This window comes from Pteropus vampyrus, unplaced genomic scaffold (genome assembly GCF_000151845.1).
Source record: "Pteropus vampyrus isolate Shadow unplaced genomic scaffold, Pvam_2.0 Scaffold15, whole genome shotgun sequence".
Taxonomy (NCBI): domain Eukaryota; kingdom Metazoa; phylum Chordata; class Mammalia; order Chiroptera; family Pteropodidae; genus Pteropus; species Pteropus vampyrus.
The window spans coordinates 7001181-7018267 of record NW_011888796.1 but is presented as its reverse complement, the minus strand read 5'-3'; the positions used below and the strand labels follow the sequence as shown (position 1 = coordinate 7018267).

The 17087-nt window shown below is 41.9% G+C and overlaps 1 protein-coding gene across 2 annotated transcripts; it reads right to left on the bottom strand.

Annotated features, from left to right (window-relative positions):
• Positions 1–520: 520 nt before the first annotated feature.
• Positions 521–12807, bottom strand: SIX4 (SIX homeobox 4). 2 transcript variants are annotated; one of them, XM_011384748.2, is made up of 4 exons: positions 12698–12807; positions 11666–12489; positions 8326–9011; positions 521–4873 (listed from the first exon to the last, which is right to left on the bottom strand). In XM_011384748.2, the coding sequence occupies exons 1-4, from the start codon at positions 12698–12700 to the stop codon at positions 4080–4082; spliced, it is 2307 nt and encodes a 768-aa protein (XP_011383050.1). In that variant the 5' UTR covers positions 12701–12807; the 3' UTR covers positions 521–4079. The 2 variants fall into 2 exon arrangements, with proteins under 2 accessions (XP_011383050.1, XP_011383042.1); XM_011384740.2 differs by lacking the exon at positions 12698–12807 and having other exon boundaries at positions 11666–12607.
• Between the last annotated feature and the right edge of the window lie 4280 nt (positions 12808–17087).

The window sequence follows — 17087 nt, the reverse complement described above, 5'->3', positions numbered from 1 at the left end:
CTTCATTTCAGTGTGGGAGGCATGCAAAATCAGATACCGTGTAATTTTTAAATTAGGACCAAACTGTACCAAGGCTGTCTTCTACACACTCAGTAATGCAGTTCTGCCTCTAACTGTAAAGTCAAACCCCTGTGGATCTAACTGTGGTGTAACCAGACTTTGGCTAATGGGAGTGCTTTAAAAGATGGGTTATACTGAGCTTTCAATAAGATCGGGAATGGAAATGTCTTTGGACCCTTCAATTTAATTCTATTAAACCTTCTAGAGTACCAAATTCAGATTTTGGGACACCCAAATGAGTAAGACACATTTCTTCTCTTTAAGGAGGATGAAATCTAATCATTTAGTTCTGAGTATGCAGTACAGTTAAGTGAATTACATAATTTTGTAGAGACCAACAGAGTTTATATTTCCAAAATGACTCCTGTTGTCCTGATATTTACCAACCTATTTAGTGTATAGGTTTTTTTCCCCCCCCCGTTCTTTGCTTTTTCGGGGATAAATAACTTTCAACACAAGGTATGTATAAATATAAAGTTTATTTAGCATAGTGTTTAGAAAAATAAGTTCACATCATTTCAAAAAACAAATAAAACACTTAATTGTCCAGGCATAAACCCCTATTACAGTACAACATACATACTTTAGATCTCTTTGGTTGGGTAATTAAGCACAGAAATGTTCTGGAACATGCTCTGTGTGCCATCACCTAACAGTGCAGTACAGATTCTATTACCCCACCCCATGATATACATTCTGTATAGATTTTCTCTTTGTGTAAGGCACAGTAAAAACATGAGTATATAACTGGTTGCCTCTAAACATACAGTACATGCAACTAAAGAATAAAAATTTTTTGAGAACCCTGAAAGCCAAGAGTCACATGCTATATAATTTTGATTAATAAAATGTATGGTGGTTAATGTTAAATTAACACGACAGTATCTAATTAACAATCTAACTAATTGTTAATATCTAATTAACAATCAATTAGAGACAAAATAAATGTTAGGCTCTAATCTTCTAAGTTCTAGGAAGACTTTGAAACATCTTTTATAAAGCGTAATTCTTTTCCCCATAATTTCCTGAATTATTTATATTTTTATGAGATGATGTCAAAACCATTTTAAAGAATGAAAAACTTCTTGCTATGTACTAATGCACACTTGTCTAACATGTAGCAGGGCAGGCTGCAACACATGCCCAATAATCCAACTTTTAACATGCAAGGTTAAGGGCATATACAAGGAGATTTAAGGTCAGTGTGCAGTTTAACTACAGATTTTTACCTATGGCTATAACGTCTACCTGCCTTTCATAACAGAAGGCACTGAAACGTATACAATTCAGTCTTTTCATTACTATAAATATGCATAAAGCAGTACAACACAGGTGCTCTTGCTTGATTGAGGAACAAATGCACCTTCTTTTCAAACAATAGACTGTCCTTTACTAGATGTAACTAAAAGCTAAATGCCAAATTCTAGCTGATAGAGTGCATAGTTAGGCTCACACCAAAAATCCCACAGCCAGCCGTAGGAGTTTGCTCGTTGAATAATTTACCCCATCCTGATTGTTCTGTGGGGATCATTAAAAGGTCATTTGCAGCATCTTCAAGCATTGGTTTATGTAAGAGAGAAATTCTGCCACATGAACTCCAAGGGTTCTGAGTTTGGCCCTTGGTATTGCAAAAGACATTTGCAATTCTGTGCACGGAGACCATGGGGTTTATCTTATTTCATTCACATACATATGGGCTATATACAAACTGGCCCGTATTTTACTAAAAGAACAGAAAAGAACAATAAGTTCTTTATAATGTGCATTGATTCTTACCTGGTATATTGTGTAGCTACCTGGAGAGATTGTAGGGGTATAATTTTATCATGTTGAGAGTATGAATGAGTTTCCTAGGTATGTCTTAAGTTTTGTGCTATCTTTTAAGGGAGAAAAGAGGAAGAACTTTGAATAAAAGAGGACTATTATATTTTTGGAAGACATACAAAACTTTTCCAGTTATATATGTAACATATGTAACTTTTAAAACCTTCGTATTTCCCTTATTAGATGAGTATTTAAAAATAATTAACGAACTTTTGATATCTGCAGCAAACAAGTGGAAAACATCATTTTCATGTAAACTACATTGTAGAACCATGTAATTAATCTCAGTAATATGATCAGCACACACCCAAAGAAAAAACAAGCTGTGTAAGTAGTGGTGGAGTAGAAGAGAACTCTAAAACATGTGACTTTGTAAAAAACAAACAAACAAAAAAACATGTAGTTTCAGCAGTTTAGGAACATTCACCAATTCTATAAAAGTATGGGATCTAAATTCTCTATCAAAATGATGAGAAAGCAATTCTTCATAGGGTTTTCGTCTATGCCTGCAAGTTCCATTTGCAATAACAAGAGAAGTTAAATCCTCTATGGCCCTTACTCAACATGCTCAGCATGTAGAGATCTAGAGTGGACCCTTTGTTCTGATCTTAAAGAAAGCAAGATGTGGTGACACCGGTATGTTCAACTTTAAGTCATCTCTGAAGAGATCATTTTCCCACTTTTCATGCTTTTCAGAGACCAGAGACTTTACTCACCACATAAATGTATTTGCAATATTACATCTTGTGTTCAGAGTTCTAACAAAAACTGTAACCATGGCTCACAATATTATCAAACAAGCTTCTTACAGAAACCCCAAAATATTTACTTTTAAAGAGAACATGATAATATAGTGCAAACAACAGTCATATGTCATAATGCAACAACTGATTCAAAACATTTAGAACTAAGTTTCAAGAGGATAGAATTTTGCTCAATATACTCTACATATTCTTTCTTTACTTAAAAACGATTGTTTTCATAGCCTACAGAATTGATTTTACATGGTAGTCTGTAATTATTTTCATTGGAAAGAAAAGCATTAACAAAGATTAGCTGTTTACCATTTGCATCATAAACACTATACATAATAAAAGTGAAACTTAAGTTTTTTGGATTTAAAACAATTTTGTGGTGAAATTAACCGTTAGAATAGTAGAAAAGAGCCATCAGTGCTTCTGTTGACACTTCTGTACCTTAGTAAGAATAAAAAGGCCACAAGGTAAAAAGGCACATAGAAGTCTATATAAAACATATTTAAATGAATCAGAGACCTGCTAAAGAACAAAATGTGAAAAAAAGTACCAAAATTCTAATATTAGGAGTTGGATTTCCTGTTTCAGTGTTATTAATATTGACCTAATAGATTTCTGATAAAAATCATTACTTTTAAAACCCTACAAAAAGTAAAATTTCGTTGGAAATAATTATGTTCACTTCCTGTTCAAACAATAAAAATAAATTAAACAGTAAGAAAACATTTTTCTTTTCAGTTCATAGTGTCTGAAGTATAAGAGAAACATATACAGCATAAATAAAATTCACGGTAATTACTCAAATCCTCACTTTTAGTACTAATATATTTACACTCAACTGAAATTTGTTTCAGAGTTTTTAGTGGAGTTGCAAACTTTCTCAGCCACACAGATTAGCAATCACATTCGGTTTGGAACTGTGTAGAGACAAACCAAGACTTTCACAAAAATGCTGAAAAAAAGAAATGCATATATTCATAAATATACCCTTAGAATAGTATGGAGTACCATTTATGCTTCTTAACTTTATCAATGCCCATGGAGTATAAGTAAACAAAAAGAATCATATTGTTTCTAATGCTCTGTAGTCGATACTTAATTTTCTGTTAGATGTATACATTTTTAACTTAAAAAACTATCAAGTTCCATTTGACCTTAGAATTATGTTAAATCAACCAAATGATACACTTTGACTTGATACATTCCATCTTGTTCATCTCCATTATTTAAAAGAGAACATATGTGAACAAAAAGGCTGCAGTAATGCAGTTCTACTCTATATTTAACTGTGATCTTCATGCAGATCAATTCAAAGTCTCTTGAATGCATTTACTTGTAAAACTAGTGTTTCCCTTTAAATGGGAAAATGTTTTATGTCCTGGGGCTTCATGAAAAGATTTGCTAACTGAAGCCAGAAAAAAGGGGGGGGGGAGGCGGTGTTTATAAGTCTTGCATATCTTCATCCAATTGGACAGTCTGGAGCTTGGCAAGCTCCTTTTTGTCTGTTTCTAGGTCTTCACAGACAGTCTCCACCATGCCCTCTAGGACATACTTGGATTTAGAGTCCAGCATCATTAAGTTGCTTGTTGCTTTGCTCTCAGAATTTAAGAAATTCTCTTTTATGTTAGCTACTGATTGCAGAACCAAACGATGTTCTCTGACAAAATCCTGGTGTACTGCTGGGGAGGAGTGACCCACCTGGTCTTCAGCGGTAGGAACTATTTCCCCAAGGGCAGCCTGGGTCATGGGGACTGACAATAGATCTTGACCAGCAATAAGGGAACAGTTCTGAAGAGTTGCATAGTTAGTGTTGCCGACGGATGTCACAGTAGATTTGCTTGTCACAGGTGCAGACATTGGCTGGCTATCAGCAATGTCGGGGTTTAGCTCAGTGGGATTTAGTAGGGAAGGGGGAGTCAGGGAAAAATTGTGAGTTGGGGATACATTAACTAATGAGGAGGCCAGTGGATGGAGGCCACTCCCGGAGATATTTTCAGAAGACAGGTTTGTATTTACTTGTGCATTCTGATTGACAGGCATCAATTGAGAAAATACCAGGCTCCTTTCCAAGCCCTCCTGTTTAACAGATCCTATAGTCTGGCCTGAATTAGGAACAGTGTATACCACTGCACTGGGAGCAAGAGAGCTCAAGAAAACCTTTCCTTGCTGGACTGTGGTAGACTCACTTGTAAATGTGCTCCCATCTGAAGTGCCTGAATTTACTGAAATACTACCTAAAAAGAAAAAAGAGTACAGATTATCATTGATGGAACTGATAAGGAAAGAAAAAAGTTACTTTTTTACATGCGATTTTTCTCAGGTTCAGTAATCACTTTGAGCACTTAAAACTACAGATTTCCAGGCACCACTCCTGAGGATCTGGCTCAGTAAGTCCCTGAGTATGTGTATTTTTAACTCCCCGAGGAATTCTGATGACCAAGTGGGAGTACGAACTCCTGGTTTAGAAACCAAATGTGAAAAAAAATCTTTTCCAAGTTCTAATTTCAATCAAGTTTCTGGTTCATAAAAGATATACATTATTTTCCATATAAATCCCAACTTGTTATCTTTTGATTAGGTGCCAGATATCACTAGTTTGCCAGTTAGAATAGAAAACACAAATACATAATAAAATGCCTTGGTTCAGGACAAGTTAGTAACACATAAAATATAAATGGAAATGTAGAAAATACCACATAAAATGAGTTACCCTGGGGCTTAAAGTTAACTATAATAAACCTGTACAGACAAGTTGCAACCTTTTGCCAAACTAACCATAAAGTAATGATAAGTCAACAAAACATTCAATAAGGTTTTTCTTTTCTTTTCTTGTGCCAGTACTGAATTTTCAGTGTTGTAGTGATAGGAAGAATTAATGATAATAATGAAATATGCTTTTAAAAATCTAGATTAATATAAAGAACTAAAGTCAATGCTTCTCTAAAAGGTTTGTATCTTTTGAGGCTCTCACTATAATGGTCAGCAGAGAAATGGAAGTAGAGAGCTGAGAGATTCAAATCAGGTAACTCAGACTATGTAGATGAATCAGACCCTCCCCCCATTCCTACCATCAAATAAAACCCTTTTCTTTCTATTTTTTACATAGGCACAGTAAAATAATGATAATTATCTTGCCACTGAAGAAAAGGTGGACAAGGGGAAATTTTGTGTCATAATAGTTTCAGAAGAGCTATTTACCCTGATCTTGAATTAGAAGTTCAGTAAACTTTTTATTGTAAGAAAACAGCCTAAATGGTAAAGGTAATTCACGTAAAATATTTCCCTTCTTGAATTACTACAATAATTGTGATTATATTACCACCTACATTGATAAATCGATGTCGCAAGGCTGTTTATATATCTTCTAAACACTTTTAAGTATCCTAAATGCAAAGGAATGTCTTCAAATGAAAAAAAGAAAACAAAAACACTATATATATGAACTATAAAAAAACTTGACCATTCGAAGTATTCATCATGGAAATACTCGTGTTAAGAAAAACATTTCTATGTATGTTTGGGCTCTTCCCTAACAGAAATGTTTGTTTTAGACCAAACAAAAAAGGTTTTTATTTCAACATGTTTGACTTCAACTTAAGTATGCTCTAAAATTCTTGTTGGCTGCTAACTGTAGCAAAAAACATCTGAAATAGACATTTAATTTCTTGTGTTAGGTGTTTGTAAAATTGTTTGCCGTGGATAGGTAAATAAAATGATATTATTTTTTGATGGAGCCATAAATAACAGGAGATGAAACATTTTCCCAACTGCTACTGAATATGATTAAAGTAGTATTTCTGAATGTGTGGAAATTATAACATATATAAGTGAAGGAAGGAAAGCAGATATGATCTAAAACTTGATATTTGAATGTAAGTGCAAATGAATTATAAATTGGACATAATTTCAAAATCAGTTAAAAAATCCAATTGAAAATGATAAGTATAACTTTGTAATGATGGTAAAGAAAAAAACTTTATTTTTCTCAATTATAAAGTGAGAAAAAGATGTAGATATTCTGCTTTTCCATGTAAATTCCAACTATAAAAAGATAACCTACCTACCTTCTCCAGGCATTTTTAAGAAAGGCTTGGTAACTGTTTTTGAGAAAGACTGAATCCTCAAATGCTTTATTAAGAACTCCAATACACAACTACTAGAAAGGAACATTGCTTCTTGGACCCATCTGGTTAAACTTAAGCCTTCAACTCACCCAGACAGTCTAAGAACTGACGGCTATGTCATTTGATCTTAGCTTTTTAAACTGAAAATGCTATTTTTATTCATATTAAATGCCCCATTAAAAAAATTAGCCATTAGTTTGTAATAATTTTCTATGGTACCATGTTTCTAGGTTACATGTGAAAAGTTTTCTGCTCTTCTCCTACCTCAATCTATAGACCATGCTTTTTAGTCAAATATGTTGTCTTTAAAATATTATATACTGTTTAGAAATTTCCTAAAGAGAGAAAAGGGATTAGATCCACATTATAAAACTAAGCACTTTGGTTTTCCCGCTGTGGTTTTCATAGTTTTGCTCTATATTGGATAGTGACTTAGCTTAATCCTTTCCATAACCTAGAACATGAAAAAAAAAAATAGTATGCTGTAGGACTTTTGTGTTTAACTACCATTTTACCTAAAGAGAAACAAATGTACGGAATGAAACTTACTCCACAATCATTTTTCTATTAATGCCTCAAATAAGCTAAAGTAGATCACAGTTGTCCAAAAAAATAGCACATAAATATACTTTTTTTTTTTTTTGATAAAACTATTTACGGGAAGCTGATCTTTAAGGCGAACAATTACTTATTTTGCTTTGGTTAAAAATTCTGGACTTTCAGATTTGCTTACGAGAAGGCAAACATGCACTAACATCTCCCACTCTGGAATTCAAGGGGCTATGCAACCTCCACTGCCATTCTAACCATCCCGTTTCTATATAGAGAAAATGACAGAGCCATCCAGACTTGCTTAAAGTCAGTGAAGAACTGGCATATTAGCCTAAGGTTTCTTGAATTTTAGATCAGTTCTTTCTTTAGCAGATTACTTTTAGTAAAGCCATAAACATATAAAGTAAGGCTTACAGTTGCCTTCGTAAACAAACCCACACATTTAGGAGGTGAGTACATTTCATGAAGAGCAATAGCCACCCAATCATATATTCTTCTGGTTTTCTTTAAGGCCTGTTAATCTTAATTATAGGAGGAACACGAATTAAACACAATTGATCCAGTATTGCTCATCTAAAAAACTTTTTAGTCAAATAAATAATGCTTAGGTAAAGTCTACACATTGTTACCAACTGCTCCACTAATTTTGTGTTCTTAGCAATATTATTAATTTTTAATCTTAAAATGTCAAGCAATGGGTTATTTTGTAAGTACCGACTGACATCATTTTTCTGTAATTGTAGAACTGGCAAGATTTGCTAGGAACTGTATTTTTCCATTCAGTTGTTAGGAAAATAAAAGCCCATCCCCACGATGCCAGAGAATCAAGCAAGCTGGCTATTATTACATGGGTGTTATGAAGGAGAAACAAATCAAGGCTATTCTGCAGCTGTGGCAGCCAATAAGGTACCTGAACAGTCACATCAATCCATAGCTCTCACCAAATGCGTCACTTACAGCAGCTGGCTAAACATTCACTGGTGCATTATGGTACCAAATGAGACTTTTACCTTGTGAAGCTGCCACTGAAACAGGAGGCAGCTGCAGTGGAGAGAATCCAATGCTCCCATTAAGGAACTGGCTGTTTGCTCCGGAATTGGGGATCTGGACAATGCCATACTGATTAATTTGCACTGGTGTAGTAAAAGTCACGACAGAGCCTCCCTCCTGGGAAGCCACTGTTTGAATGCCTTCTCTTTTCACCTCAGTGCTGGGGATCAGCCCTGGGAATGACACGGGGGCACTGGGGCTGTAGGAGGTGGTGGCTGCTGAGTTAGCTGAAGAACTCTGGAGGACTTTGAATTCCTTCACATCCTGGGAGGTAGTGCCCAGTATGTCAGTCATGGATATACCATTGCTCACAATGTTTGATGCCATTTTTGGTGGGTTCAATGACACTGTCTGTGTATTTCCCACGTTTAGTCCATTAAGGATAACTCCATTGGGTCCCTGAATGAAAGAATTACCATTAAGGAAGACAGGTGAAGTACTTGCAGGTACCAAGCTTCCATTCAACAAAACTCCAGAAGAGCTTAATATCTTAGCATTTCCAATTTGTTGCATATATACTGGCTCCATGTGACTGGAAAGGCTGAGGTTGGTGACACCGTCCGATGAACTGGAGAGTGGATGAGGAGACAAATCTTCATGGCCCTTGCTGGATTCATCTTCAGTGCTGGGATTGCCATCTGACTCACTGTATTGAGGGGAAAATCAAGACATTAAGAAAGTCAGGAGGCTGACATTCTACATAGTGCCATTTATTTTGGAAACTAGCTTCTAACCCCAGTTAAAGGCAGTTTTTAAGGAAAGCAGAGCAGGAAGTCTTTTAGTCCTTTTAGCAGATTCTGACCAGACAGAAAATCTGGGAAGATGTAAATTCAGCTAATAGGATTTACAAGAGAATTGTATATGTTTTCTTAACATTGAAGTTATTCCTTGCTTTTAAATATGCCACTACCTATACCATAGAAAAAACTCATTAAGTGATTTGGTCAGTCCTTCCTGTGTAGGAACTCCTTCCCCTCCCTTCAAACCAATTCAGATTAAGTGTAATTTTGAAGGTAAATGAAATTGCCAAAGGAGCAGGAGGTGGAAGTGTTTTGTTTGCCAGTTAGTTAACAAGAGATCATTTTCTCACCTGCTCCCAAACTTCTATTCCACCAGACTGACAACTCTTTCATTCAACAAAGTGGATGGCCTTGTTGTAGGAAAGGCACTTTCAACCCAAGAACTGTTATGTGCAGTCGCCTTTGAATCCAAAGGAAGCCATAGGGGCCTATTTAACATACACGTACATCCAGTGCCCTGGTGAGGTGGGAGGGAAAGGGTGTGGGTCACTCAGCTGCCCTGGAACTATCGGACCCGCCCCAACACCCTCGGTCCTTCTGTTCCAGAGGTTCCTTAGCTCCGCGATTTAGGGGGAAATACCAAATAGGGGAGGGGTAGTGGTAGGGGTTTCCCATTTGGTCTGAGGCTGGGTGGGGAAGAAATAGTGAGTAGAACACTGGCAGTTTGGAAGCGCGGCGGTACTTGGCCCAGCATAAGATCCTATATCCTTGCAGAGCCCGGCGGTCGGTTCGCTTTCATGCCGAGGGGAGGGGATTACCCAGGCTTTGGGCTGCGGGGCCAGGAGCGAAGAAAGCGCTTTGATTTATGAGCTGAGGCTGAGCCGCCGTCGCCGTCTGCGAGGGTGACTCACCGGGGGTGCGGGTGGGAGGTAGATCCGGAGAGGGGCCTAAACCAGGCAACTGCTCCTGGAGCGGGGGTGTGGGGTTGGAAGGTGGGTAGTGAAGCCGTTAGAGTGTGGCCGGGGGAGACCCGGAGAACGCGCCCGGCAGGGGAAAGGAGGCTGCAGGGCAGCTGGCGAGCGCCCCGCGCCCGCTCCCCACTCTCTGCCCCCATCCTCCGGATTCTGTCCGGGTTCGGAGCGACCCGATCCGCGGTCTCAAGCCCGTGCGCGGGCAGGTGGGGTGGTGTTACCAACGCGCTTCCTCTGGGTCTCCCGCAAGCCTGCGGAAGGGTGCACGCTGGTCGTAGTGCGTTTTGTTTTGGTTACGGCGAGGCCGGGCTTGGACCAGCGCCTGCCTCCCCTCCCGGCCCGGGGTTAGGAACGCCGGAGACGTCGGGCCCCGCGGGAGCGCAGGAGCCAGAGAGGGCAGCGGAGGGTTCTGGAATGCTCCGGCTGATCACCTTCGCCCGGCTGGGCAGGCTCCCCGGCTTCCTGATTCCTTCCCTGGGCAGAACCTCTGTGCTCCGCTTGGATTCTTTCTCTCTTAACCCCGAGGGGCCGGAGACGCCATCTCTTTAGGCGACCTTCTCTTTACGTTACTTCGCCCAACAATACACAGAGACCCACACACCAGGTGTCTAACTCGGGAGGATGCACAAAAGAGGTGGAAAACTCGATTATATTCTGCCAGTCGGGGAAAAAAAACCCCTTCCAGTCAAAAAGTTCAAACCCGCCAGGGTGGGCGCTCTGGAGGTGCAGAGTTGATAGCGCCCCCACTCCTGTCCTGCTGTCCGCCTTATGCCAGCTTGCCCCCGCCCCCAACCACTGTACCAGAAGGGAGCCAAGCGGTATTCCGCGGCCCAGGAAGCAGCCCTCCAGCCCCACTACCCCCGCGGCACTGAAATCCGATCCGAAGGAGTTCAGAATCAGGTTTCAAAACACCGCAGAGCCGAGCCGCATCAACACCCCACGTTGCCGCGGCCGCGAAGGGAACCACGGCTGGCAGAGTGAATGATTAACTCTGTCATATAAAACCTCGACGGCCCCAGACCCCCTTCTGCGCCGCCAGCCCCCACCGACACTCTCCTCTCTCCAGGGCAGCCACGGCGACCTCCAGTGCAGACCTGGGGGCAGCTGAACCCTGGGGGTCGGGGAGCCCGGGCACGCGCCGGGCCGGTGTGACTCCCGCGGAGCTGCGGACCCCACCGGTGCGGGCAACCTCTGTGGGCCTCTAGCGGCAGCGAGAGCGGCCTTTCCGGCGCCAACACACGCTCCTTTGCCCTGCCAGAACCCGGGAGAGAGTGGCAACTTCAAAGACAGCGGGATGGGGGTGGGAAACCCGGCAGCAGTGACCAGCTGCGGTGGGGGCGGGGAGTGAGACCAAGGCGGGCGACGAGAAACTTCTGGGGGGGAGGGTAAGGAGGGAGCTTCCCCCGCCCCTTGCCACCGCCGCCCCCCCTTCCCCGGTCGCGCAGAGAGGTGGGGGGCGGGGAGAGGTGGGCAGCCGGACCAGGCTGGTGGGGAAGGTAAGCGCCATGTTTGCGAGCGCTTGGAGGAAAAGAAAGCTGGGAAGGGGGTGGGGGAGAGGAAGGGGGAGGAGGAGGAAAGTTGGAGCTCACCTTTTGGACTGGGTCTCAGAGGGGTTCCGATCGCGCTGCCGCCGGTTCTTGAACCAGTTGCTGACCTGGGTGAGGGAGAGGCCGGTGATCTTGGCCAGGTGCCGCTTCTCGGCGGGCGAAGGGTAGCGATTCTGCTTGTAGAGCTCCTTGAGCGCGTTGCGCGACTTCTCCTTGAAACAATACACCGTCTCCTCGCCGTCCCAGATGGTGCGGGGCAGGGGAAATTTCCTGCGGAGCCGGTACTTGTCCACAGCGCCCAGCGGCCGGCCGCGGGCTCGCTCGGCCTCGGTGTAGCGCGCCTTGTACCAGAGCTGCTGCAGCATTGGGTGGTTGGCCGACTCGAAGCTGTGGCTCTCGAGGATGCTGTAGAGCTCGGGGTAGATGCCCTGGTGGAAGGCCACCAGCGCCCGCGCCTTCAGCAGGCTCTCGTTGCCACGTAGCAGGTCGCTCTGGGGCAGGGACCACAAGAACCGGGCCAGGCGGTCCAGGTTGCCCCCCTGCTGCAGCGCTTCGCACACGCAGGCGACATGATCGGGCGAGAAGGCCAGTGGGGTCTGCGCGGCGGTGGCCGCGGCGTGGTGGTGCCTGCCCAGAAGTTCCGAGTGGAGTTGTACCTGATCCACCGCCGCTGCCGCCACTGCCCCTTCCTCTTCGCTCACCCTGGCGGCGGCGGCCGCGGCGTCCCCCGGCTCCAGGGGAAAAGGGGCTGGAGCCGGGGGACTCAGCCCCGCCGCCGCGCCCCCCGCCACTTCTCGGGGCGCCTCCTGCCCTTCCGAGGCGCTTTCCATCCCATTCTCCTGCTTGATGTCCGCCGCACTTGCAATCTGCCCGGTGGGGGAGGAAGAGGACATTTTTTGTTGTTTATTTTCCTCCCTCCCTTACTCCCTCGCACTCTTTTCCTCTTTCTTTCCCCCTCTCTTACTCCTCCTTCTTCGTCTCCCTCCCCCCTCCCCCCCTCCGGAAAGCCCACTCCCTCCCTCCTGGTTTCGGCTGGATCTGGCCGATCAGGTTTCCCCCCGGCCACGCAGTCACCATTAAGATAGCTGCTAGAGCAAAGTAGTGTAAAAGGATAGCTGCTTTCTGCCGTTCCCCCAACGTGACTCCTCGGGTTGCTGCATACTATATGGCACTGGCGGCCCGGCCGGCCCGGCCGCGCCACCTCATTGGTTATTTCACATTCAGAGGGAGGAGGAGACACCATTTCTATCCCTGTCGATCACCCGCCTTCCACTCCACCCCTTGCCTTTCCCTCTCCCCCTGACCCCCAGGCACCTATACCTGAAGGAAAACACCGACATTCTTTACAGGCCAAGCTCCAGGGCGGGAAATTACCTAATGTGGCCTGAAAGCTGGACAACAGACTCTTTCAAAGACAGTCTTCACGAGTCCAGAGGGAATATTAATTGTGTGGCCTAAAGGTTCAGATGCTAAACTCTTAACAAAGAGACCACCCTCAGCATTCAGATTACAAAATTTCAAAGAGGACAATCAGAAACTTCCCTATCTCCCTGCTCCCCTTTACCCCCCACCCCCCGCCCCCGCCCTCCTTACATCTTTATTAAGGATTTTGTATTCAAAAGGGTCAAGAATAGAATGGCACTAGGGAATGTTCTAAGGAGGAAGCATTCACAGTAAATTAAAATTCCAAAGAGGAAAATACTTGAAAACGGTAAAACAAGCGATATAAATAGCCCACTGAGAAGACAAAAACAAGAAGCCTTCAAAAAATGTGTTTAATCTTAAAAGTCACCTGAAGGATTGGCAATCCAATTGAGTTAAGCATAAGCATACAGAGTATTGAACCATATGTTTATCCTGGGCAAGTCTAGTGGAAGAGATCCAAGCTTTAGATTATAATAACAGTATGGAAACATGTCTTCTATATGAACATTTTTTAATGTAAGTGTATAAATAGTTCTTCAGAGATGATATTACTGGTGGAAACACCATCTCAGTGTGCAGGTGTCTTGGCGGAGATCAGTGCAGGATCAGCAGCCGTTTCCACAGCATAGACAGATGGAAGATTGCCCTCTGGTTTGAGGTGAAGTTCCTGGGGGCAGGGGTATTGGAATCTGCTGCTCTTTGCAGTTATCTCTTTCCTTCATGGTTTGCATAAGGTCTTAGCTCAAAAGAGAATGAACTCATCTCTGCTTCTCTGGTTATTGTGGGTCAGATAGGTCCGCCTGCTGGTGTTTTTTCTCAAAATTCAACGTTTTAATGACATCGTCCTAACCTTTATTTCAGGGTGGCCTTGTGTTGTTTTTGTTTCCCAATTCCTCGTAACTGCCCACTTCAGCATATAATAAAGCAGCTGTTTAGGTCACCTGCTGTTGTGATGAACTTGGTGAGGTTTTCTTTTCTATAAACAGGCTTCATTTTATTGCTGGTCAACCAAGATGTCGTTTGATTTTGTACTTGCTTTTGTACTACCCTAATGAAACTAGTGCTGACTTGACTTCTCTGGTAGGTTTAAAATTCTTAATCATGGAAAAGACCATATGTTTCTACTCCATTGGAAATATCTAGTTAGGTAGTGAGCTTCAGGACAATATCTGAGATTCATAGCTTCCTTGAATTTTTTAAAAATTTACTTTTCATTTTAGAATAATTTTGACTTACAGAAAAGTTACATAAAGAGTAGAATTCCCACCTACTCTTTATTTAGTTTCCCCTAATGTTAGCATCTTACATTATAATGGTACATTTATCTAAACACAAATTAACATTGGTACAATACTATTAATTAAAGTCTAGTTTTTCCACTAACATGTGTCTTCTGTGTCTTCTGTTCTGCAATCCAATCCAGGATACTACATTGCATTTAGTTCCTTGAATTTGAAAAGCATATTTATCAGAGCAAAGTAGATGGGGAGGGGTATGGTTTAGTAGAAAGGACATGGATTTGGGGATCAACTAGCTAGATGTAGGTTTAATCCTAGCTCTGCCATTTATTAGCTACTTGACTATAAAAAGTGGACAGGATTGTTGTGAGAATTAAATGAGATAAAATGTGCCAAAAACCACTGGGTATATAATTAATGTGTTAAGTGTTCATTATCTTCCTCCTGATAGTGCAAAGCAGATAACTTTTCCGTTGTATATGCCTAAGGAAAATTCATTTGATTGTATTATAGGGCTATCCAAGTTCAGGTCATAGAAGTCTTCTTCAGGTGTATTATCATTTAAATATATAGCACATTTACTTGGAAAACCATGTATTGAGTTTCTGCATGTCTTTAGGATAGTGCCTCCAAACCACCAAGTTCGACATTATATAGAAGCAGCCGTGACCTTTTGTGATATCTGTAGCCTGAGCTATGTTGGTATTCTATAGCTCCAGGAGGAGATTCCTGTAGGACCAGAAGTGAAATCCAACACCAGGCTCCGGATTCCTTTAGCAGGCTGAGCCTCAGAGCTCATTCTGGCTGCAATTTAAAGTGGACTGGAAGTCCTCGATGCAAATATGGTCAGCTACAGTGGAACACCAGACTTGTAATGATTTGTAAGATTGATGAATACTTTCTTCTATTTCCTATGTCTACCATGCTGTGAACATTGAGTCTGCTGTGCTGATATGCAGTCTAAAGCTGTGTTGTGATTTAGAAAAACAGTTGAAGCTGGGATTCTGTGAGAGTGAAAACCAAGCTGCTTGTTTCTGTATCTTTCCTTTCTGCCCAAAGAGAGTGATGAGAGTGTATAGAAATGTTTTGTCATTTTAATGTATTGAAGAAAATTTGTTTCTGCACAAAATGTTATACTTTGCTAGACTATATTTAATGATGTTGCCACCAAAAATGGAGATTTCTTTTTTTTTGGTGACTTTGGCTATCCTTTTGGCAAGGCCATATAACTGTATCTTGGTGGGTTCTTTCTATTTCAGAAAGCTATGTATTGGTACTATTAAGGAAGTTAGATTCTAAATTTATCTTTCAGGTGTTCTGTTGTTATTGTGACCAACAGTTGATGATATGTAGTCAACATTTCTGAAGATCATTCATTTGCCAAAAATTTAGCGAGTCCTCATGGAGTACAAAGTATTGCATCAGGTACTGAAGGATAGAAAGATGAATAAATTGATGAGCTTAACGTCATGTGAGGGAGATAAGACATTCATAAGTAAATACTTTACAGGGTATGGAAGTGGTGAGGATAAAGAAACTAATGTTGAGAGGAGGAGGGCAGTGGGGAGTGGAATTTTAGCTAGGCCTTTAAGGACAAGAATTTTGAGAAGACAAGGATAGAGTTCATCTGAGGCAATGGGAACAAAATAACTAAAAGCATGGAGCCATGAAGGTATGTGGTGTATTTCTGAAATATCGAGTAATTCAATGTGTCTGGGGTGTGCATTTTATGTAAGTGTATGGTGGGAGATTAGCTTAAAAGTCATGTTGGGGACAAATTATGAAGGGCTTTGAGTGAAATGCTCAGTTTGCTGTGGTGTAATGGACAGAGAGGTCTGTCTCCAGTGGCTATTACAGTATAATATTATGGCCACAGTCAATTGGTCCACTGATGGACACTTGCCCCAAACTAAAACAATCTTTTCCTGGGGCTTTTTAATATTGCATGGGGAGAAGAGTTAAGATTGGTAGAGGGAGACTTGGATGTAATGCTTGAAAGTTCTCAGTGACCAAGCTATCTGCCTGTGGGGATGCTGATGATCAGTAAAGGTGAGAGGGAGGGGGACTTAGTGAGTTGCATGGGGTAGAGTGGAGGGAAAAGATCCTGGTAGAGATGCAATATGTCAGGTTCTAGCCATCTCCCAGGTACAGCAGCATTCTTGCCTTTTTGTGGTGATATGAATTTCCCCAGGAGCCAAAAACCCCGTTTGAACTAGCCTAGGACAAAAGATGAATTTGTTGGATCATGATACCAAACAATGTGAAGAGCAAGAATGCAGCAGTTTGGACTTGAAGATCCACTGTCTCTGCTTTTCTCATCAGATTAATTTTAGTCTTTCAGAGGGGCTTTCCCCAAAAGGTTTGGAGCCATGGCTCTGAGTAACTCCCAGCTCACATTTTCCAACTTCATTAAAGAGGTCCTCTGCTACTTTTTCTTTATTGTCAATTTGAAAAATCCTAGGGAAGATTTCTGATTGGTCCAATAAGGATTGTATGTCAACTGCTAGGCCAGAAGGACAGCTTTGTGTTGGTAGACCCATTAGAACACCAGAGGCTTGTGGGAGAGGATCTGTTTTCCATAAGATGGGAGAGGGATGATAAATAAATGTACCCTTCAGATGGGAAAAGCCCAACCTGAATCCATAGCCTTGGGACGGGTAAAGAAGGTCTGCATTTGAGAAACACTGCCCAAAGGAGGTAGAATCTACTCTTAACTGAGATAGGAATGCTAGAGGATAAATGGATTTGGGAAGAGAAACAGGCTCAATAGGTTCATTGTTGGGATGCATCTGTCTTCAGAA

What these genes read in the sequence shown, in the direction of transcription:
- SIX4 (XM_011384740.2), bottom strand. Translation starts at nt 12,516, where the DNA reads ATGTCCTCTTCCTCCCCCACCGGGCAGATTGCAAGTGCGGCGGACATC. An exon ending in TCTGAGACCCAGTCCAAAAG is followed by an intron (nt 9,012 to 11,665) that starts GTGAGCTCCAAC and finishes CCCTCAATACAG; the next exon opens with TGAGTCAGATGGCAATCCCA. An exon ending in TTCAGTGGCAGCTTCACAAG is followed by an intron (nt 4,874 to 8,325) that starts GTAAAAGTCTCA and finishes TTTTCTTTTTAG; the next exon opens with GTAGTATTTCAGTAAATTCA.